Source organism: Dryobates pubescens, chromosome 34, assembly GCF_014839835.1.
Source record: "Dryobates pubescens isolate bDryPub1 chromosome 34, bDryPub1.pri, whole genome shotgun sequence".
Lineage (NCBI taxonomy): Eukaryota > Metazoa > Chordata > Aves > Piciformes > Picidae > Dryobates > Dryobates pubescens.
In genome coordinates this window covers 7227431-7245829 of record NC_071645.1, presented here as the reverse complement: position 1 = coordinate 7245829, position 18399 = coordinate 7227431, and the positions used below count along the sequence as shown (strand labels likewise).

General features: G+C 54.5%; 1 protein-coding gene across 2 annotated transcripts in view; it reads left to right on the top strand.

Moving 5' to 3' along the window:
* Window positions 1-18399, top strand: part of GRAMD1B (GRAM domain containing 1B) — a 152222-nt gene that overhangs the window by 86399 nt on the left and 47424 nt on the right. Inside the window, exon 3 of one of the 2 annotated variants that reach the window (XM_054175975.1) lies at window positions 16816-17026. In XM_054175975.1, the coding sequence (XP_054031950.1) occupies window positions 16816-17026 (211 nt within the window). Of the gene's footprint in view, window positions 1-16815; window positions 17027-18399 lie in introns of those variants that run through there. The other variant, XM_054175974.1, reaches the window with a different exon arrangement.

Sequence of the window (18399 nt, the reverse complement as noted above, 5' to 3'; positions counted from 1 at the left end):
CCCTGCCCATGGCAGGGGGTTGGAGCTGGCTGAGCTTTGAGGTCCTTTCTAACCCAAACCCTTCAATGAATCTATGATTTAAAGCCCTAAAATAACCCAGACTACTTCCAGATGTGGACACTGGTGCTGCCATGAAGGCTGTTGTACAGGAGGCTGCTCTGGATCATTTCTACAGCATTTCTTTGCACAGACAAGGTTTGATTTGATATCATGCAGGGGAAAATGCAACTTGCTTGATTCCCCCCCCCCCCCTCCCCATCCTTCAGCCATTGGCCTTTGCAATTTGTATTGTACTGTGAGAGCCCTGGAGAAGGGCTGAAACCTTTCTCCTTACTTGTGGAATCTTAGAATGATAGAATGACAGCATGGGGAAGGTTGGAAGGGACCTCTGCAGATCATCCACTCCAACCCCCCTGCCAGAGCAGGGTCACCCAGGGCAGGTCACCCAGGAACACATCCAGGTGGGTCTTGAATGTCTCCACAGAAGGAGACTCCACTACCTCCCTGGGCAGCCTGCTCCAGGCCTCCAGCACCCTCACACCAAAGAAGTTTCTCCTCCTGTTGAGGTGGAGCTCCCTGGATTCCAGCATCCCTTGCAGGCTCCAAGCCAACCATAAGAGAGGTACTGCCTCAAACTCAGAAAAGAGATCATGGAAGAGCATTTGGCTTGCAACAAGGAAGAGGGAACGCCCTGGGTTCCAGTTTGTGTCCACTGCCCTATGTCCTATCACAGGAGACCATTGAAAAGAGCCTGGCCTCCTCTTCTTGATACCTACCCTTCAGCTATTTATAGACAGTGATAAGAGCTTCTCTCAGTCTTCCCTTCTCCAGGCTAAGCAGCCCCAGATCTCTCAGCCTTTCCTCCTCCCACTCTCTTCAGCATCCTCATAGCCTCTGTTGGACTCTGTCCAGCAGTTCCCTGTCCCTCTTGAACTGGGGAGCCCAGAACTGGACACAGGACTCTGGAGATGGTCTCACCAGGGCAGAGTAGAGGGGAAGGAGAGCTTCCCTCGACCTGCTGGCAGGAAGATGTCCCTGAGCAGGGGGGTAGTGGTGTCTTTTGTCTCCCAAGCAGCCACCAGGTACTAAGGCAGCCATAGAGTTGTAAACCTTTGCTTTAAGAGTCCCAGGGCTGTTTCCACATGGATGGGCATGCAGAATGAAACCAAGCTAGCTTCCTGGGTGAGGTAAGCTAAATTTGAGTTGAGGTCACCTCCATTCTGAATGAGTGTGTCCTCACAGTCTTTAATTCAGTTCAGATAATCCACTTCACCAGTTAATTAGGGGTTCATTTTCTTGGCTGTTCCAGTACTGACACGCTCACTGGCTCCCAAACTTTCTCCCATGTGTATCAGTGGTCTTAGAATCCCAGAATGCCAGGTAGGAAGGGACCCCAAGGATCAGCTGGTCCAACCTTTTGAGGTGACAGTGGAGTCAAGCTGAGTCTTCAAAGTGTCCAGGGCAGGGCAATCCACTGCTCCCCTTGGGAGGTGATTCCAATGTCTGACTCTTCTCCTAGGGAAAACCTTCTGGAGTCCAATGGGAATCTCCCCAGCAGTACCTTGCCCCCATCACCTCTTGTCTTTTCCATGGGGCTCCTTGTACAAAGGGAGTCTCCATCCTCCTGGTAGCCACCCTCTGAGCCTTCTCTTCTCAAGGCTGAACAAACCCAGCTCTGAGCCTTTCCTCACTCAGCAGGGCTGTGATCATTCCCTGGCGGTGCACGCCGGGGGCTGGCTGGGTGGCCGGCTGGATGAATGGATGTGACTTATTTTTTCCCTCCAACCTGTCGTCTCTGCCGAACTTTCTGACCCCCACGGCCAAGTGGCAGCTGGGACAGGAGCTGGGGCTCCCCCTCCCCCGGCGGCTGCCGGAGGCACGGAGGGGGTTGCATTATGTAAAGCAGCGCTAAGAGGGTGCGTGCATGCACACGTGTGTGTGCTGCGTGTGCAGGGCTGGGCGTGCAGGGCTGGGGGTGCAGGGCTGCGTGTGCAGGGCTGGGCGTGCAGGGCTGGGGGTGCAGGGCTGCGTGTGCAGGGGCGCAGCGCACCCACGGCGGCGGCGCAGCCATAAGGCGTGGGGCTGGGGGGGAGGCGAGAGGCTGAGCCATGGCAGCAGCCCCGGCAGCGCGCAGGGGAGCGGAGACAAGGGGCTCTGGGTGTCCCTGAGGAAGCCCAGGCGCTCCCTGCTCCCTCTTCCCTCCGGGAAGGGCTCTGCGATGGTGCAGGAGGTGAGTACCCTCCCAGCTCGCCGCTGCCCACCCTCGCTCTCCCCCCACCACACAGCAGTGCATGAATGAATGACTTGCCAGGCGCCGCGCTGCACTCCGGTCCCTAATGGCTACCAGGTTAGTGCACTCTCCTGTTCCTTCTGCCCGTGCCTCTCCCGCTCCCCTCCTCTGCCCGCCCGCTCCCCGCAGCCCGCCCGGGGCCGTGCCCGCGCCCGGGGCCCGTGTGCGGAGCCGCGGCCCCGGGGCCGTGCGTGCGGCGCCGGGCGCAGGTTCGCCGAGCCGAGCGCCCGGGCGAGAGCCCTCCGCTGAAGGCAGATTAAATCTGGAGTCCATGTTGGTTGCTGCTGCTGCTGCTTTCAGTCTGGGGGACCGGGAAGCAGGCAGCGTGACATCATAGGCTCCTTCTGCTCGGCAGAGACCTCCGAGCTCACCGAGCCCGAGCTTCCCCTGGCTCGCCCGAGGCCGGTGCTGAACCGTATCGCGTTGCAGAGATGCTTCATTTCTTTCTCTTTCCCCTTCCGCAGGCTGCTTCCTCTCTTTCCCCCCCCTTGCCCTCCCCGATGCATGCGCTCTCTCCACCTCTCCCGCAGCGGAATTGCTGGAGCAGCCTTTTCGATTGTTCCCCAACAACCCACGAGCAAACCCAATTGTGGTGCTTTTGTTTCGGGTTGGTTTTTATCCCCCCCAGCTTTCATTCCCCTCACCCCTCCTCCTCTGCCCTTTCCGCCTGCTGTCCCCCCATCCCCCACCCCCCAGGGGGCAGTTGTTCCCCTCAGAGCATCTGGGTACAGGGAGGGAGGCAGGAGGGGGTTGCGCTGGGCTGAAGTGGGGATGCGCCAGGGCAGCTGTGGCAGGAGTGGGGGCTCCGCTGGTCTGCCCATGTGCTCCCCGAAGCGCTCCGAGCATGCACACTGCTGCCTCGGTCCTGCTTTGCATTCCTCTCTCTGTTTATGTGTTTGCAGTGATGGGGAGGGACACGATTTGGGTTGTGTTGCTTTTTCAGGCTGTCGCCCAGTGCTCCACAGGCTGTGCAGGTGGCTTTTTTTGCCCCTTTTTTTGTGTGCTTTGCCCTTTTTTTTGGCCTTTCCCTCCCCCCCCTCGGTTTTTGGCCGGGGAGAGCACTAGGAAATGAGGACTCGTTGCACTCTGGGGTGTTTACAGGCACGGAGGGGCTGATGGAGCCTCATTCAATTCATTCAAAAATTGCTTTTTCTTAGCTGGCTGGTGGCTGGCATTGTCCTGCCCTTCATGGAAATCACTGGTTCAGTAGAGAGGTTATTTCCCTGCTTCCTTGCTTCATTAAGCCCCACACGGATCTGCAGGAGAGCTCCTCTGGAAGCTGATAGCTTTAGGCTGGAGCTTGTGCTTTTGGTTCGCTAGAGAGGATATATTCCTGCCTCCTGGCTTCTTTAAGCCACACATGGCTCTGCAGGAGACCTCCTTAGACTGAGGCTGGAGCTTGGGATGTTGCTTTAGTAAGCTGGAAGGAAACTTCAAGCCTAATCTCAGCTCTTTTCCATCGGTGCAATAACTTTGGATGCCCAGCATTTTGCCAAGGGGAAGCTCCCAAGGGGCCATGGCCACTGAAAACCAGAAAGCTGGATAAAGCCAGCAAGATTCTGACACGTGGAGGGGGGGGCACACACCAAGCAGGCCCTCAGGACAAAGGACTCTCTGTGGCTCTTGCACTGAGGCTGTCTGACCCTTCCCAGAATCAGCTGCAGCCCTTGACCCTCTCTGTTTTTAACTTCCAGTTCGACAGTGCTGCTGCGTGGTTAGAGCAAAGGGGAGAGATTGGCTGGAGGGTGCCAGGGGTGTGAAGCTGTTGCATTGTTGTTTCAGCGTGCTGAAGGGCTGAACCGTCAAGGCATGAGCCAAAGAAGTCAGATCCCGGCTTTGAAGCTCCCAGCAGCTCCCATTGACTGAGGAAAGCTGCTGCTGAGCAGCAGGAGTGAGTGGGAAGATGCAAAGCTCCGGCTTTGTCTTCTGCTCCCGAGATGTACAATATCCCTGTCCACCCCCACCTTGCTGCTGATGGGATGTGGTGTGAGGCTTCATTAGCAGCTCCGTTTAATCTGTGCTTTATCAACCCCCTGCCACAAGGCTGGGATGTGCTTGAGGGGGCACTGCCTTTGCTAGGGATAAAGCCCAGGGCTGCTCAGAGCCTTGCTGAAGGTCTAGCAGGGAATGGGCAGACACCAGGAGTGAGGTAACCCAGGAGCTGTCTCACACATGGATCCTCACCAGTAGCTGTTCAGTGCATTTGTCTCACTCTCCCTTGAAGCAGTGTGTGTGGATCGATGTGAGACAGCAGCCCTGCACCTCTGAGCCACTGAAAGGCTTTGATCCCAGCTTGGAAATAGAGATTTCAAGCCAAGATGCTCAAGCCCATTTGCATTTGAGCTCTGTGTTTTTGGAGCTGTCAAGTTCTCCTATCTTTCTTCACATCAGAGAGAGCTTTGCAGCGTCCTTCCTTGTTAAATTGGTATTTTAAGCACAACTTGCAAGCTCTGTTGTGTCCCAAGTCCCAGGCTCTGAGATTTTTGAAGGCAGCAGCAGATATTGCTATTAATTCCTCCTTGTTTTCCTCTCTATTCCTGTGGGGAGGAGAGGAGAGGAACCAAAGCCCAAATCTTGTCACAGAACCACAGAATGCACCAGGTTGGAAGGGACCCCTAGAAGTCACCTTGTTCAACCCCCCCTGCAGGCAGCAGGGACACCTCCAAGCAGAGCAGGCTGCCCAGGGACACATCAAGTCTGATCTTGAATGTCTCTAGGGATGGGGCCTCAACCACATCCCTGGCAACCTGAGCCAGTGTTTCCCCACCCTCACTGTGCAGAACTTCCTCCTGACGTCCAACCTAAGTCTGCCCTGCTCCACTTTGAAACCATGGCCCCTTGTCCTATCTCCACAGGCCCTTCTAATCAGTTCTTCCCCAGCCTTACTGGAGATGCCCTTCAGATACTGAAATGCAGCTCTAAGGTCTCCTTGGAACCTTCTCTCCTCCAGGCTGAACAACCCCAACTCTCTCAGCCTGTCCCCCCGAGGCCAGCTGCTCCCTTTTTCCCTCCTTTGGAGGTCCAGCTATAGCCTGAGTGCTGTGCAGGTGACCAGGGGGCATGGCTGTGTCTGCTGCAGCTTCAGAGGGATGTAGAATCCTTCAGTTTGCATTCTTTCCCCTTTACTGCTTGCCAGATCTCCTTGTCTCTTTGTTCCATGTGCTCAGCCTTCCTTCAGTGCAAGTGGAATGATTAATTGGGGAGTGATGGAGGGGGTTCAGTGTAGGATTGATGACATCATCTTGGTTCCCTGCAGAATTAGGATCCTCTCTCTCTCTCTCTCTCTTCTGACTGTTCTGCTTTTGCACAGTTTTATGCAGATCTGCCTTGTTCTGTTTTCAAAGCATCTTCCAACTCTTTTTTTCTTTCTATCTTTTTTTTTTTACCCCCACCCCCCACCCCACCCTGGGATTTTTGCAAGTGGGAAGGCAGCAGTGAAGTGATTGTTCCAAGCACAGCACAGTAGGAGTTTTCTGTAAGATCTCAGCCTGATTGTCCATCAGAGTTGATAGTCTGTCTCCAGTGGTAACCAGGATCAGATGATTCAGAGGAAGACAATGGCATTGTTAATAATGCATTGGACCAACCTCACAGTGCTGCTTGTGGGCAGGAGGCAAATTCCTTCCCAGGGCTTGCAGTGATTTGCTAATCCCCTGGAGCACAGTAATTGCATTAATTTCCTCTCATGAATAATGGAGGCAGGTTGTTGAATGTCATGGGAGGGGGGGAACAGCGTTCTGTGAGGCATCAAAATCATCAGAGTGAGCCTTTGACAGGGACAGACCTGAGCACCTGTGCTACGAGGACAGGATGGGAGGCTTGGGGCTGTTCAGCCTGGAGAGGAGAAGGCTCCAGGGAGACCTCAGGGCAGCAGTTCAATAGCTGAAGGAGACCTACAGGAAGGCTGGGGAGGGACTGTTTAGAAAGGCCAGTCCCAACAGGACAAGGGACAATGGTTTGAAACTGGAGCAGGGGAGATTTAGGTTGGAAGGAGGAAGTCCTTTACAATGAGAGTGGTGGAACACTGGAACAGGTTGCCCAGAGAGGTGGTTGAGGCCCTATCCCTGGAGACATTCAAAATCAGACTTGATGTACCCCTGAGCAACCTGATCCAGTTGGAGGAGAGAAGGCTCCAAGGAGTCCTTAGAGAAGCCTTCCAGTTCCTAAAGCAGGCTATGAGAAAGCTAGGGAGGGACTTTTTCCAAGGGCTTGTAGTGATAGGACAAGGGGCAATGGATTGAAGCTTGAGGAGAGGAGATAAAGACTGGAGATGAGGAAGAAATTGTTGAGAGTGAGGGTGAGGAGGCACTGGCACAGGTTGCCCAGGGAGGCTGTGGCTATCCCCTCCCTGGAGGTGTTCAGGGCCAGGCTGGATGTGGCTGTGAGTAAGCTGTGCTGGTGGGTGGCGTCCCTGCCCATGGCAGGGGGTTGGAACTGGATGGTCTTTGAGGTCCCTTCCAACCCAACCCATTCTATTATTCTATGTCCCTGCTCACTGCAGAGGGGTTGAACAAGATGACCTTCCAGGGTCCTTTCCAACCCAGAGCATTCTGTGATTCTCATAGAATGGCTTAAGGTGAAAGGGACCTCAGAGATTAGCTACTCCAACCCCCCTGCCATGGGCAGGGACACCTCCCCCCAGCCCAGCTTGCTCAAGGCCTCATTCAGCCTGGCCTTGAACACCTCCAGGGAGGAGGCATCCACCACCTCTCTGGGCACCCTGTTCCAGTGTCTCCCAACCAGATGCTTAGCGTGGTTCTGTAACTTGTCTGTTAAAAGCCAGTGGTTTCAAAAGCATGCAGGGAGCGTTCTGTTCCTGGTGTTCTTCTCCAGGAACAGTTGTGATGAAGTTGCTCAGTCCCTGTACAGCCCCACAGGTGCCACAGCTTCTTCAGTCAGTGCTTGCTTCTTTGTCTTATTTTCCTTCTTTGTCTCATTTTCTTCCTGGGAGATGCAGTTCTGTGGTTGCTTGGGGAGCAGTGGCAGGCCCGGGGAGCTGCTTGAGGATCTCTGGAGGTTTTCCCTTCTTGGATTATCAATTTGGAGGGAGTGTGTAGGTTGGTGATGTTCAAAAGTTGTTGCCATCTGCTTTGCTGTTTGCTTGACTGCATAATGAGCTTCTGAATCTCATCTCTTTCCACTGATGTCAGACTGTATCACAGAAAAGTATCTTTGTGGGCGTCTAATTAACCCTGTTACGAGCTGGTTCTGAGCACAATTAACTCTTCTTGTGCTACAGCCAGCCCTGAGATGCCTTCTGCACCTCAGAGCTTCTTCTGCTCTTTTCAAGGCTTTGCCAGCAGAGCTCTGTCTCATCCCTGAGGGTTTCCTTCAGTCTTGTTGGGGAGAGCCTGGAAGCACAGCCTGGCTGTTCCTCTGCACAGCCCCCAGGCTGCTGACACACAGAGTTAATGTGGGCTGAAGGTCTTGGCTGGTTTGGGGACAGCATTCAGAGATGGGTGGAATGGTTTGGGTTGGAAGGGACCATGCTGAGCTGTTAGGGAACCTTCTTATCTCATGAGCACTAGAAAGCAGATGGCCCTGCTCACTGCAGGGGGGTTGGACAAGATGACCTTCCCAAGGTCCTTTCCAACCCAGTGCATTCTGTGATTCTCAGAGAACGGTTGGAAGGGACCTCAGAGATTATCTGCTCCAACCCCCTGCCATGGGCAGGGACACCTCCCACCAGCCCAGCTTGCTCAAGGCCTCATCCAGCCTGGCCTCGAACACCTCCAGGCAGGGGCCATCCACAGCCTCCCTGGGCAGCCTGTGCCAGGCTCTCCTCACCCTCACTCTAAAGAATTCCTTCCTCATCTCCAGTTTCAATCTCCCTTCTCCCAGCTCAAAGCCATTGTTCCTCATCCTGGCACTCCCAGCCCTTGTCCAAAGTCCCTCCCCAGCTCTCCTGGAGCCCTTCAGGTACTGGCAGGCTGCTCTGAGGTCTCCCTTGAGCCTTCTCTTCTCCAGGCTGAACATCCCCAGCTCTCTCAGCCTGTCCACACAGCAGAAGCGTTCCAGCCCCCTGATCAGCTTTGTGGCCTCTGGACCCTTTCCAGCAGTTCAGTGCTTAGCACTGCCCAGAATGAAGCCCAACAATTGCAAATGTTAGCAAATGCTTGGTGAGCCCAGCTGTGAGCCTTGGAGAGGTTGCCATCAGGCAGGTGCTGTGGGCTGCAGGGAGGTGTGTGCAGATTTACTCTGGGAGGATCTGGAGCAATGCAGTGAAGAATTAATCTTTTGATATCTGGTGAGATACTGGAAGAGGTAGCCCAAGGAGATCATGGATGTCTCATCCCTGGAGGAGTTCCAGGCCAGGCTGGATGAACCCTTGAGCAAGCTGGACTGGTGGGAGGTGTGCCAGCTCATGGCAGGGGGGGTTGGAACTGGGTGATCTTGAAGGTCCTTTCCAACCCAAGCCACTGTGACCTGTAGCAGACTCAGAGGATGCCTGTTAGCATTCCAGATCAGGACTTGCTTGAGGAATAGAATAGAATAGAATAGAATAGAATAGAATAGAATAGAATAGAATTAACCAGGTTGGAAAAGACCTTCAAGATCATCAAGTCCATCCTATCACCCAACACCATCTTACCAACTAAACCATGGCACCAAGTGCCTCATCCAGTCTCCAGACATATAGAGTCTCCAACATATCAAAGACTCACAGAGTGGCCCAGACTGGAGACAACCTTTAAGATCATCACTGCAGGAAATGGTTCAGTGATCTGTTTCTGCCATCTGAGAAGGTGATGATCACAGCAAAGGTAGGGAGCATTGTGTGCTTCACAGAATCCAGCATGCCAGCTTGGAAGGGACCCCAAGGATCATCTGCTCCAACCTTTCTAGGTGATAGGGGAGCTGAAATGAGCTGGTCCAGCACCCTGGCAGCTGAGTCTTCAAACTGTCCAGTGCAGGGGAATCCACTGCTCCCCTTGGGAGGTGATTCCAATGTCTGACTGTTCTCATGGGGAAAAACTGGCTTCTGGAGTCCAGTGGGAGTCTCCCCAGCAGCAACTTCTCCCCATCACCCCTTGTCTTCTTCATGTGACTCCCTGTAAAAAGGGAGTCTCCATCTATTTGGTAACCACCTTTTATGTCCTGGTCCATGGCAAGAAGGTCTCCCCTAGGCAAGCTGTTGTGTCTGGAGGGTGGCTGCTGGGTACTGGGGCATGAGTAGTTTGGGAGAGAACCAGTGCAGGGTCAGTGTCAGACAGAGTGATTATGTCAGAGCCTTCTCTGTTGGGGCTGAACAACCCCAGATCTCTCAGCCTGCCCCCACAGGTCAGGTGCTGCAGCCCTCTGGCCATCTTTGTGGCCCACCTTGGGGACCTGCTCCAGCAGGTCCATGTCCTTCCTGTGTTTGGGACTCTAGATGTGAATCCAGCACTGCAGGTGAGGCCTCAGCAGAGCAGAGGAGCAGAATCCTCTCTCTGAACCTGCTGGCCACGCTGCTTTGGATGCAGCCCAGGGCACAGCTGGCCCTCTGGGCCGTGAGTGCCCATGCTGGGCTGCAAGTGAGCACGGAGATGAAGCCAGAAGACAATGCTCTGCCTTCTGAGCTTTGCATGCAGGCATTGCATTGCACCTTGCAGCAGGGGGCTGCCGCTGCGGGGTCCTGCTCGTGTTCTGGCCGCGCCTTGGATCCGCTGCGTGTGCTGGAGGCTCCGCTGCAGGGCCCTGCAGGGCCCTGGGTGCCCTGCAGTCAATTAAGGCTGTAAAGCATTATTTATGACTATTGTTTCTTGTCAAAGTGGGTCAAGCCGTTTTGGCACTGGAGGCGCTGATTCCTGGTTCAATTGCAGGCCTGGGTTGCCATGGCAGCTGCAGCAAGCGTTCGTCATGGCCCTGCCTTGGGCTGCATTCAAGCTGCAGGGCCTGAGCCGCGGCAGCCAGGGCTGTGAGGGGCTCAGGGCAGGGGGAGGTGAGCAGGACAGAGCTGCAGGCTTGTGGGGTTTGTGCCCATCCTTGCTGGTGGTGCAAGAGAAGGGCTGCATTAAGAGGACCTTCAAGTGCCGGGTGCTGCACACTGGCCACAGCAACCCCAGGCAGTGCTACAGGCTGGGGTCAGGGTGGCTGAGAGCAGCCAGGCAGAGAGGGACCTGGGGGTGCTGGTCGATGGTAGGCTGAACATGAGCCTGCAGTGTGCCCAGGTGGCCAGGAGGGCCAAGGGCATCCTGGCCTGCATCAGGCAGAGTGTGGCCAGCAGGAGCAGGGAGGTCATTCTCCCCCTGTACACTGCACTGGTTAGGCCACACCTTGAGTCCTGTGTCCAGTTCTGGGCTCCTCAGTTTAGGAAGGAGGTTGACTTGGTGGAAGGTGTCCAGAGAAGGGCAACAAAGCTGGGGAGGGGTTTGGATCACAGCCCTGGGAGGAGAGGCTGAGGGAGCTGGGGTTGCTTAACCTGGAGAAGAGGAGACTCAGGGGTGACCTTATTGCTCTCTACAACTACCTTAAGGGAGGTTGTAGACCAGCAGAGGTTGGTCTCTTCTCCCAGGCAACCAGCACCAGAACAAGAGGACACAGTCTCAAGCTGCACCAGGGGAGGTTTAGGCTGGAGGTTAGGAGGAAGTTTTACACAGAGAGAGTGATTGCCCATTGGGATGTGCTGCCCAGGGAGGTGGTGGAGTCACCATCCCTGGAGGTGTTCAGGAGGAGACTTGACAGGGTGCTTGGTTGCATGGTTTAGTTGATCAGGTGGTGCTGGGTGATAGGTTGGACTTGATGATCGTGAAGGTCTCTTCCAACCTGGTCTATTCTATTCTATTCTATTCTATTCTATTCTATTCTATTCTATTCTATTCTATTCTATTCTATTCTATTCTATTCTATTCTATTCTATTCTATTCTATTCTATTCTATTCTATTCTATTCTTCCCTGGGCACACACACATGTTCTTTCCTGGGTGCCAGGAGCACTCAGCAGGGCCTGGGCAGCAGGTAGGGTGAGGTGGGGATCATCTCCCCTGAGTCCGGCTTAGCTCTCTGCTCTCCATAAAGCACCACAGATGCTGTTCCCTGGGTTGATTTCATAGACTCCATAGACCTGTGCATATGGATGTCTTAGGGAGAGTCCAGAGAAGGGCAACCAAGCTGGGGAGGGGTCTGGAGAATAGAGCTGGTGAGGAGCAGCTGAGGGAGCTGGAGAAGAGGAGGCTAAGAGGAGACATTGTTCTCTACAGCTCCCTGAGAGGAGGCTGTGGTGAGGTGGGGGTTGGGCTCTTCTCACTACTCTCAGGTGATAGAAGGAGAGGAAATGGCCTGAAATTGTGCCAGGGGAGGGTTAGGTTGGAGATTAGGAACAATTTCTTTGCTGCCAGAGTGGTCAGGGATTGGAACAGGCTGCCCAGGGAGGTGATGGAGTCTCCATCCCTGGGGGTGATCAAGGAACCTGTGGCCATGGGACTTGGGGCCATGTTTTGGTGGCCATGGTGGGGTTGGGGTGCTGGTTGGCCTGGATCTGAGAGGCTTATTCCAACCCAAACAATACTGGGATTCCATGCCTGTGGGAGTGTCTTGCACCTACTATCCAAGCATGTCTTGCAGCCCCCAAAAGGCAGAATTTGTCTCATTCCTCATTTCAATGCAAGTTGAGGAAAAAAGGGACTGAGCTTTGCAGCAGGTTCTAGCTGAGTTTCCTGTGTAGCCAGGTGGGGGTTGGTCTCTTCTCCCAGGCAGCCAGCACCAGAACAAGAGGACACAGTCTCAAGCTGTGCCAGGGGAGGTTTAGGCTGGAGGTAAGGAGAAAGTTCTTCCCAGCAAGAGGAATTGGCCATTGGGATGTGCTGCCCAGGGAGGTGGTGGAGTCCCCATCCCTGGAGGTGTTCAAGAGGGGATTGGATGTGGCACTTGGAGCCATGGTTTAGTTGTCAGGAGGTGTTGGGTATTAGGTGATAGGTTGGACTCTGAGGTCTTTTCCAACCTGATTGATTCTATGATTCTGTGATTCTATGTGCACAGGGTGCAGGTGCACCCTGCTTTGGAACTGCTGCTTTTGGTCTTCCACTTCAGCAGCAGTAAAACCTGGGGTGCTGCTTCCATCTGTAACCTGAAAGCAAGCACAACCTTGACTGAATTTTCCTTGGCCTTTAGGGAGCTGCTTGAAGCCAGCACTCAAAGTGAAACTCCTCAGTGTGAACTCCCCATGAATTGAGAATGAGAAGGGGGAGGTGTGGCAGAGGAGCCCAGGTGTTGTAGAGCCCAGGTTTCCTGGAGCTGTAGCAGCAGCAGTGAGGATGGCTGTTGAAACTAAAAGAGTGCAGGGGTGTGTGGCTCAGGGACATGGGTTTCAGGATCTTGCCTTCTATTTCCATTACAGAAACCGGTTTCAGTGGTGGCCAAGAAGGCCAAGGGCATCCTGGGGTGCATGAAGAACACTGTGGCCAGCAGCTCAAGGGGGGTTCTCCTACCTCTCTACTCTCCTCTGCTTCAGCCACATCTGGAGTACTGTGTCCAGTTCTGAGCTCCCCAGTTCAAGAGGGACAGGGAACTACCAGAGAGAATGCAGTGGATGCTGACAGGCCTGGAGCATCTCTGTGAGGAGGAAAGGCTGAGAGAGCTGAGGCTGTTTAGCCTGGAGAAGAGCAGCCTGAGGGGGATCTGATCAATGCTGATCAATACTCCAAGGGTGGGGGTCAGGAGGATGGGGCCAGGCTGTGTTCAGTGGTGCCCAGGGGCAGCACAAGGGGCAGTGGGCACAGACTGAACATCAGAAGCTCATCTGAACATGAGGAGGAACTTCTGCAATTGAAGGGTGGCAGAGCCCTGGAGCAGGCTGGCCAGAGAGGTGGTGAAGTTTCCTCTGGAGACTTTCCAGACCCACCTGGATGTGTTCCTGGTTGGCCAGGATAATCTCCTAGGGCCCCTTCCAACCCCTCCCGTCCTGTGATGCTGTGTGAAATGCGTAGCAGAGCTGAGTCTCATTTCATCCATCTTTCTTCCTGCTCACAGAAGGTTTTGCAAGGCCACTTTCTCCAGCCTGTCTGAACTGTCACACTTGGATGTTCTTGAGGAACCCTTCTGAGGGTTTTCTGCCCAGTGCCACGCTGCTGTGTGTGAAATGTGATGCTGTTAAAGGTTTGCAGAAGCAGGTTTCTTGGATGCTTCCTGCAGGTTGTTTAGGGAAAGTTTCATCAGTTGTGCTTGACACAAGCAGTGAGCAAATAGAGGCTCATTTCTGAGGCCAGTTCATCCAGTACTAAACCAAACTAAACCTGTTAACTACTACATTATCCACCTGTTGTAGAGGGCCTACAAGTGGGTCCAGAGAAGGTCACAAAGTGATCAGAGGCTGGAGCACTTTCTCTATGGGACAGGCTGGGAGAGTTGGGGCTGTTCAGCCTGGAGAAGAGAAGGCTCCAGGGAGTCCTTAGAGCAACCTTCCAGTACCTGAAGGGCTCCAGGAGAGCTGGGGAGGGACTCTGGACAAGGGCTGGGAGTGCCAGGCTGAGGAACAATGGCTTTGAGCTGGGAGAGGGGAGACTGAGAGTGGAGGGGAGGAAGAAATTCTGTAGAGTGAGGGTGGGGAGACTCTGGCACAGGCTGCCCAGGGAGGCTGTGGCTGTCCCCTGCCTGGAGGTGTTCAAGGCCAGGCTGGATGAGGCCCTGAGCAAGCTGTGCTGGTGGGAGGTGTCCCTGCCCATGGCAGGGGGTTGGAGCTGGATGAGCTTTAAGGACCCTTCCAACCTAAACCATTCTATGAGAATCAGATTGCATCAGGTTGGAAGGGACCCTGGAAGGTCTTTGCCCAACTCCCTGCTCACCTCTGCTTCTCATGCTCCTGAGATAAGAAGGTTCCCTAACAGCTCAGCATGGCAGAGCTGGCAGAAAGGTCATCCTTAGATCTGCCCAGGTTGCCCTGACCTGCAGGTTGCAGAGCTGAACAGGGCCAGCTGGAGAAGGTCTCAAAGCTGTTTGGGCTGCTCAGAAATAATTTGACTGCTGGAGGCAGTGTGTTACGTAGGGAAGAGTGGATGTGGTGTGTGGTGCTGTGAGGAGTCTGGCAGGAAGAGGAGGCAGCAAAAGAGAAGGAGCAGGGAGGAAATCTGGGGCTTCCTTCCTGTGCAAATGGGAATGCAGCTGGCTTCTGAGCTAGGTGTTAGGGTGTTGGAAGACAGGGGGTGAGTGATGAGCTCCTTCCTCCTGAATGGTTAATTCTCTGCAGTGTCTTGCTCTTCCCTCTGATGAAAAGGGACATTGCTTGAGTAGGGTTTTTTACTGTGCTTTCTTTTCCTTTTCTTCTTCCTTTTTCTTTTTTTCTTTTCATTATTTTTTTTCTCTTCCTCTTTTTAATTTTTTTCTCTTTTTCCCTTTCCCTTTCCCTTTCCCTTTCCCTTTCCCTTTCCCTTTCCCTTTCCCTTTCCCTTTCCCTTTCCCTTTCCCTTTCCCTTTCCCTTTCCCTTTCCCTTTCCCTCTTTTTCTTTTTTTTTTCTTTTTCCCTTCCCCCTCTCTTCCCCCCCTTTTCCCTCCCCCCTCTCTTCCCCCCCTTTTCCCTTCCCCCTCTCTTCCCCCCCTTTTCCCTTCCCCCTCTCTTCCCCCCCATTTCCCTTCCCCCTCTCTTCCCCCCCTTTTCCCTTCCCCCTCTCTTCCCCCCCTTTTCCCTTCCCCCTCTCTTCCCCCCCTTTTCCCTTCCCCCTCTCTTCCCCCCCTTTTCCCTTCCCCCTCTCTTCCCCCCCTTTTCCCTTCCCCCTCTCTTCCCCCCCTTTTCCCTTCCCCCTCTCTTCCCCCCCTTTTCCCTTCCCCCTCTCTTCCCCCCCTTTTCCCTTCCCCCTCTCTTCCCCCCCTTTTCCCTTCCCCCTCTCTTCCCCCCCTTTTCCCTTCCCCCTCTCTTCCCCCCCTTTTCCCTTCCCCCTCTCTTCCCCCCCTTTTCCATTCCCCCTCTCTTCCCCCCCTTTTCCCTTCCCCCTCTCTTCCCCCCCTTTTCCCTTCCCCCTCTCTTCCCCCCCTTTTCCCTTCCCTTCCCTTACCCTGCTGAGGGAAGGTGTGGTGGTTTTAGGCTGTGCCTTTGCTGCTGGGAGGAAACTTCAGCCCACCCCATAAGGGATGGTGTGATGCAGGCAGTCACGACTGCATTGGCTGTCCCCAGCTCTCCTGTCCCGGTGCCCCATCATTTCTGGTGGTGTCTAATGAGTGGGTTCCACGTCTGTGTGTCCTGCTGGCACAGCCACTCTCGCTGAACTCCAGGAGGGACAGAGTGGGGCTGTTCAGAGAGCACACTGCCACCTCCCTCCTCTTCAGTGCAAATTTAGCTTTGCTTTCCTAAGCTCAGCTCATAATTTGGAGCTCTCAGAGCTGGCAGGAGAGGAGGAGTTCCTTCTCCCAGGCATCCCTGTGCGGCCAGGCGAGCTGAAGAGTGGGTGGAGAAAGGCACTGGCAGGCCCCGCTAGCTCTGTCTCACTGGCAGGTGATAACTGTCCACAGCCTGCTTGTGCTGGGGGCAGGAGCCCTGAGTGTGGCTCTGGGTGCTCTCCCTCGGGAAGCTGGGAGAGCAGCCTGCAGGGAATCACAGAATTATTGAGGCTGGAAAAGACCTCTGAGAGCATCAAGTCCCAGCCTGTGACCTAACCCCACCACATCAGCTAAACCATGGCTGCCAAGTGCCACATCCAAGCTTTCCTCAGAGACCTCCAGGGATGGCAACTCCACCACCTCCCTGGGCAGCACATTCCAGGGTCTAATCAGCCTTTCTGTGAGGAAGTGCTTCCTGATATCCGACCTAAACCCTTCCTGTGAGGAAGTGCTTCCTAATATGTGACCTAAACCTTTTCTGTGAGGAAGTGCTTCCTAATATGTGACCTAAACCCTTCCTGTGAGGAAGTGCTTCCTAATATCCGACCTAAACCCTTCCTGTGAGGAAGTGCTTCCTAATATCCGACCTAAACCCTTTCCGTGTGGAAGTGCTTCCTAATATCCGACCTAAGCCTTTTCTGTGAGGAAGTGCTTCCTAATATCTGGCCTAAACCCTTCCTGTGAGGAAGTGCTATCTAATATCTGACCTAAACCCTTCCTGTGAGGAAGTGCTTCCTAATATCCGACCTAAACCCTTCCTGTGAGGAAGTGCTTCCTAATATCCGACCTAAACCCTTCCTGTGAGGAAGTGCTTCCTAATATCCGACCTAAACCCTTCCTGTGAGGAAGTGCTTCCTGATATCCAACCTAAACCCTTTCTGTATGGAAGTGCTTCCTAATATCCGACCTAAACCCTTCCTGTGAGGAAGTGCTTCCTAATATCCGACCTAAACCCTTCCTGTGAGGAAGTGCTTCCTAATATCCGACCTAAACCCTTCCTGTGAGGAAGTGCTATCTAATATCTGACCTAAACCTTTTCTGTGTGGAAGTGCTTCCTAATCTCTAAGCTAGACCTGCCGTGGCGTAGCTTCAGGCCATGCCCTCTCAGCTGTCTCTGTTTGCCGGGGGGAAGAGCCTGAGGCCCTCCCGACGCCATCTCCGTTGTGGGGAGGCGCGGGGAGGTGCAGCGCGGGGCCGCGCGGGAGCAGGGGGTGCTGACCCTGCCGTGCCTCTCTCCGCAGCACTGCCAGTAACTCCAACCGCAGCACGCCTGCCTGCTCGCCCATCCTGCGCAAGCGCTCCCGCTCCCCCCCGCCGCAGGACTGCCCGGCGGACGCCATGGTGGAGAAGGGCTCCGACCACTCTTCGGACAAGTCCCCGTCCACGCCGGAGCAGGGGGTCCAGCGCAGCTGCTCCTCGCAGTCAGGCCGCAGCGGGGCCAAGAACTCCAAGGTGAGGAGCGAGCGCGGCGCCCCCCGGGCTCTGCATAGACTCACACAGTCAGAGAGTCAACCAGGTTGGAAAAGACCTCAGAGATCATCAAGTCCAACCTCCCACCCAACACCTCCTGACAACTCAACCATGGCTCCAAGTGCCACAGCCAGTCCCCTCTTGAACACCTCCAGGCACAGGGACTCCACCACCTCCCTGGGCAGCACATCCCAAGGGCCAATTCCTCTTGCTGGGAAGAACTTTCTCCTCACCTCCAGCCTGAACCTCCCCTGGCACAGCTTGAGACTGTGTCCTCTTGTTCTGGTGCTGGGTGCCTGGCAGAAGAGACCAACCTCCACCTGGTTACATCCTCCCTTCAGGGAGCTGCAGAGAGCAAGAAGGTCTCCCCTGAGCCTCCTCTTCTGCAGGCTAAGCAACCCCAGCTCCCTCAGCCTCTCCTCCCAGGGCTGTGCTCCAGACCCCTCCCCAGCCTCGTTGCCCTTCTCTGGACACCTTCAAGTCTCTCAATGTCCTTCTTGAGCTGAGGAGCCCAGAGCTGGACACAGGACTCCAGGGGTGGCCTCAGCAGTGCTGAGCACAGGGCACAAGGACTTCCCTGCTCCTTCTGGCCACACTCTGCCTGCTGCAGGCCAAGAAATGTGTCCAGGCATGTGTCCCCTTTGGCCCCTGCCCTGTATTCCTCTGCCTAACTCTCCTCCTCATTCTCCCATTGTACTCTTGAAAATTGTCTGACCTGGGAGCCTTTGGCCTAGGTCAGGCTGCAGCACAGCTCTCTCCTTCCAGCGACTCGAGGCTCTGAGTTGCTGATGGCTTCTGGCGTGGTTCCATCACAGTTCATCTAGAGTGGTAGAACTGGGTGGTTGGAAAGGGCCTCTAAGATGATCCAGTCCAACCTTTAACCCAGCAGCACCATGGCCACTGACAGGGAATCATGCAGTGCAGCAGCAGCATGGAGCCATGGAATTGTTTGGGTTGGAAAAGACCTCTAAGATGATCCAGTCCAACCTTCAACCCAACCCCACCATGGCCACCAAACCATGGCCCCAAGTGCCATGGCCACAGGTTTCTTGGAACACCTCCAGGGCTGGGGACTCAGGCAGCCTCTTCCAATCCCTGACCACTTCTACAGCAAAGAAATTCTTCCTCATCTCCAGCCTAACCCTCCCTTGGCACAATTTCAGGCCAGCCTTTTCTGCAGGCGTGGGCATGTTTCCTTGGGAGACTGCTGTGGTTTTGAAGAAGACCTTTGTGGTAGTTTCAGGCTGTGCCTAGCAAACTTTCCACAGATCTTGAGCAAAGAGTGATAGAAAAGGTAAACAAATTACCCCAACCTTGCACATGAGCTGTTGCAGTTGCTGCTTATCATCTGGCTC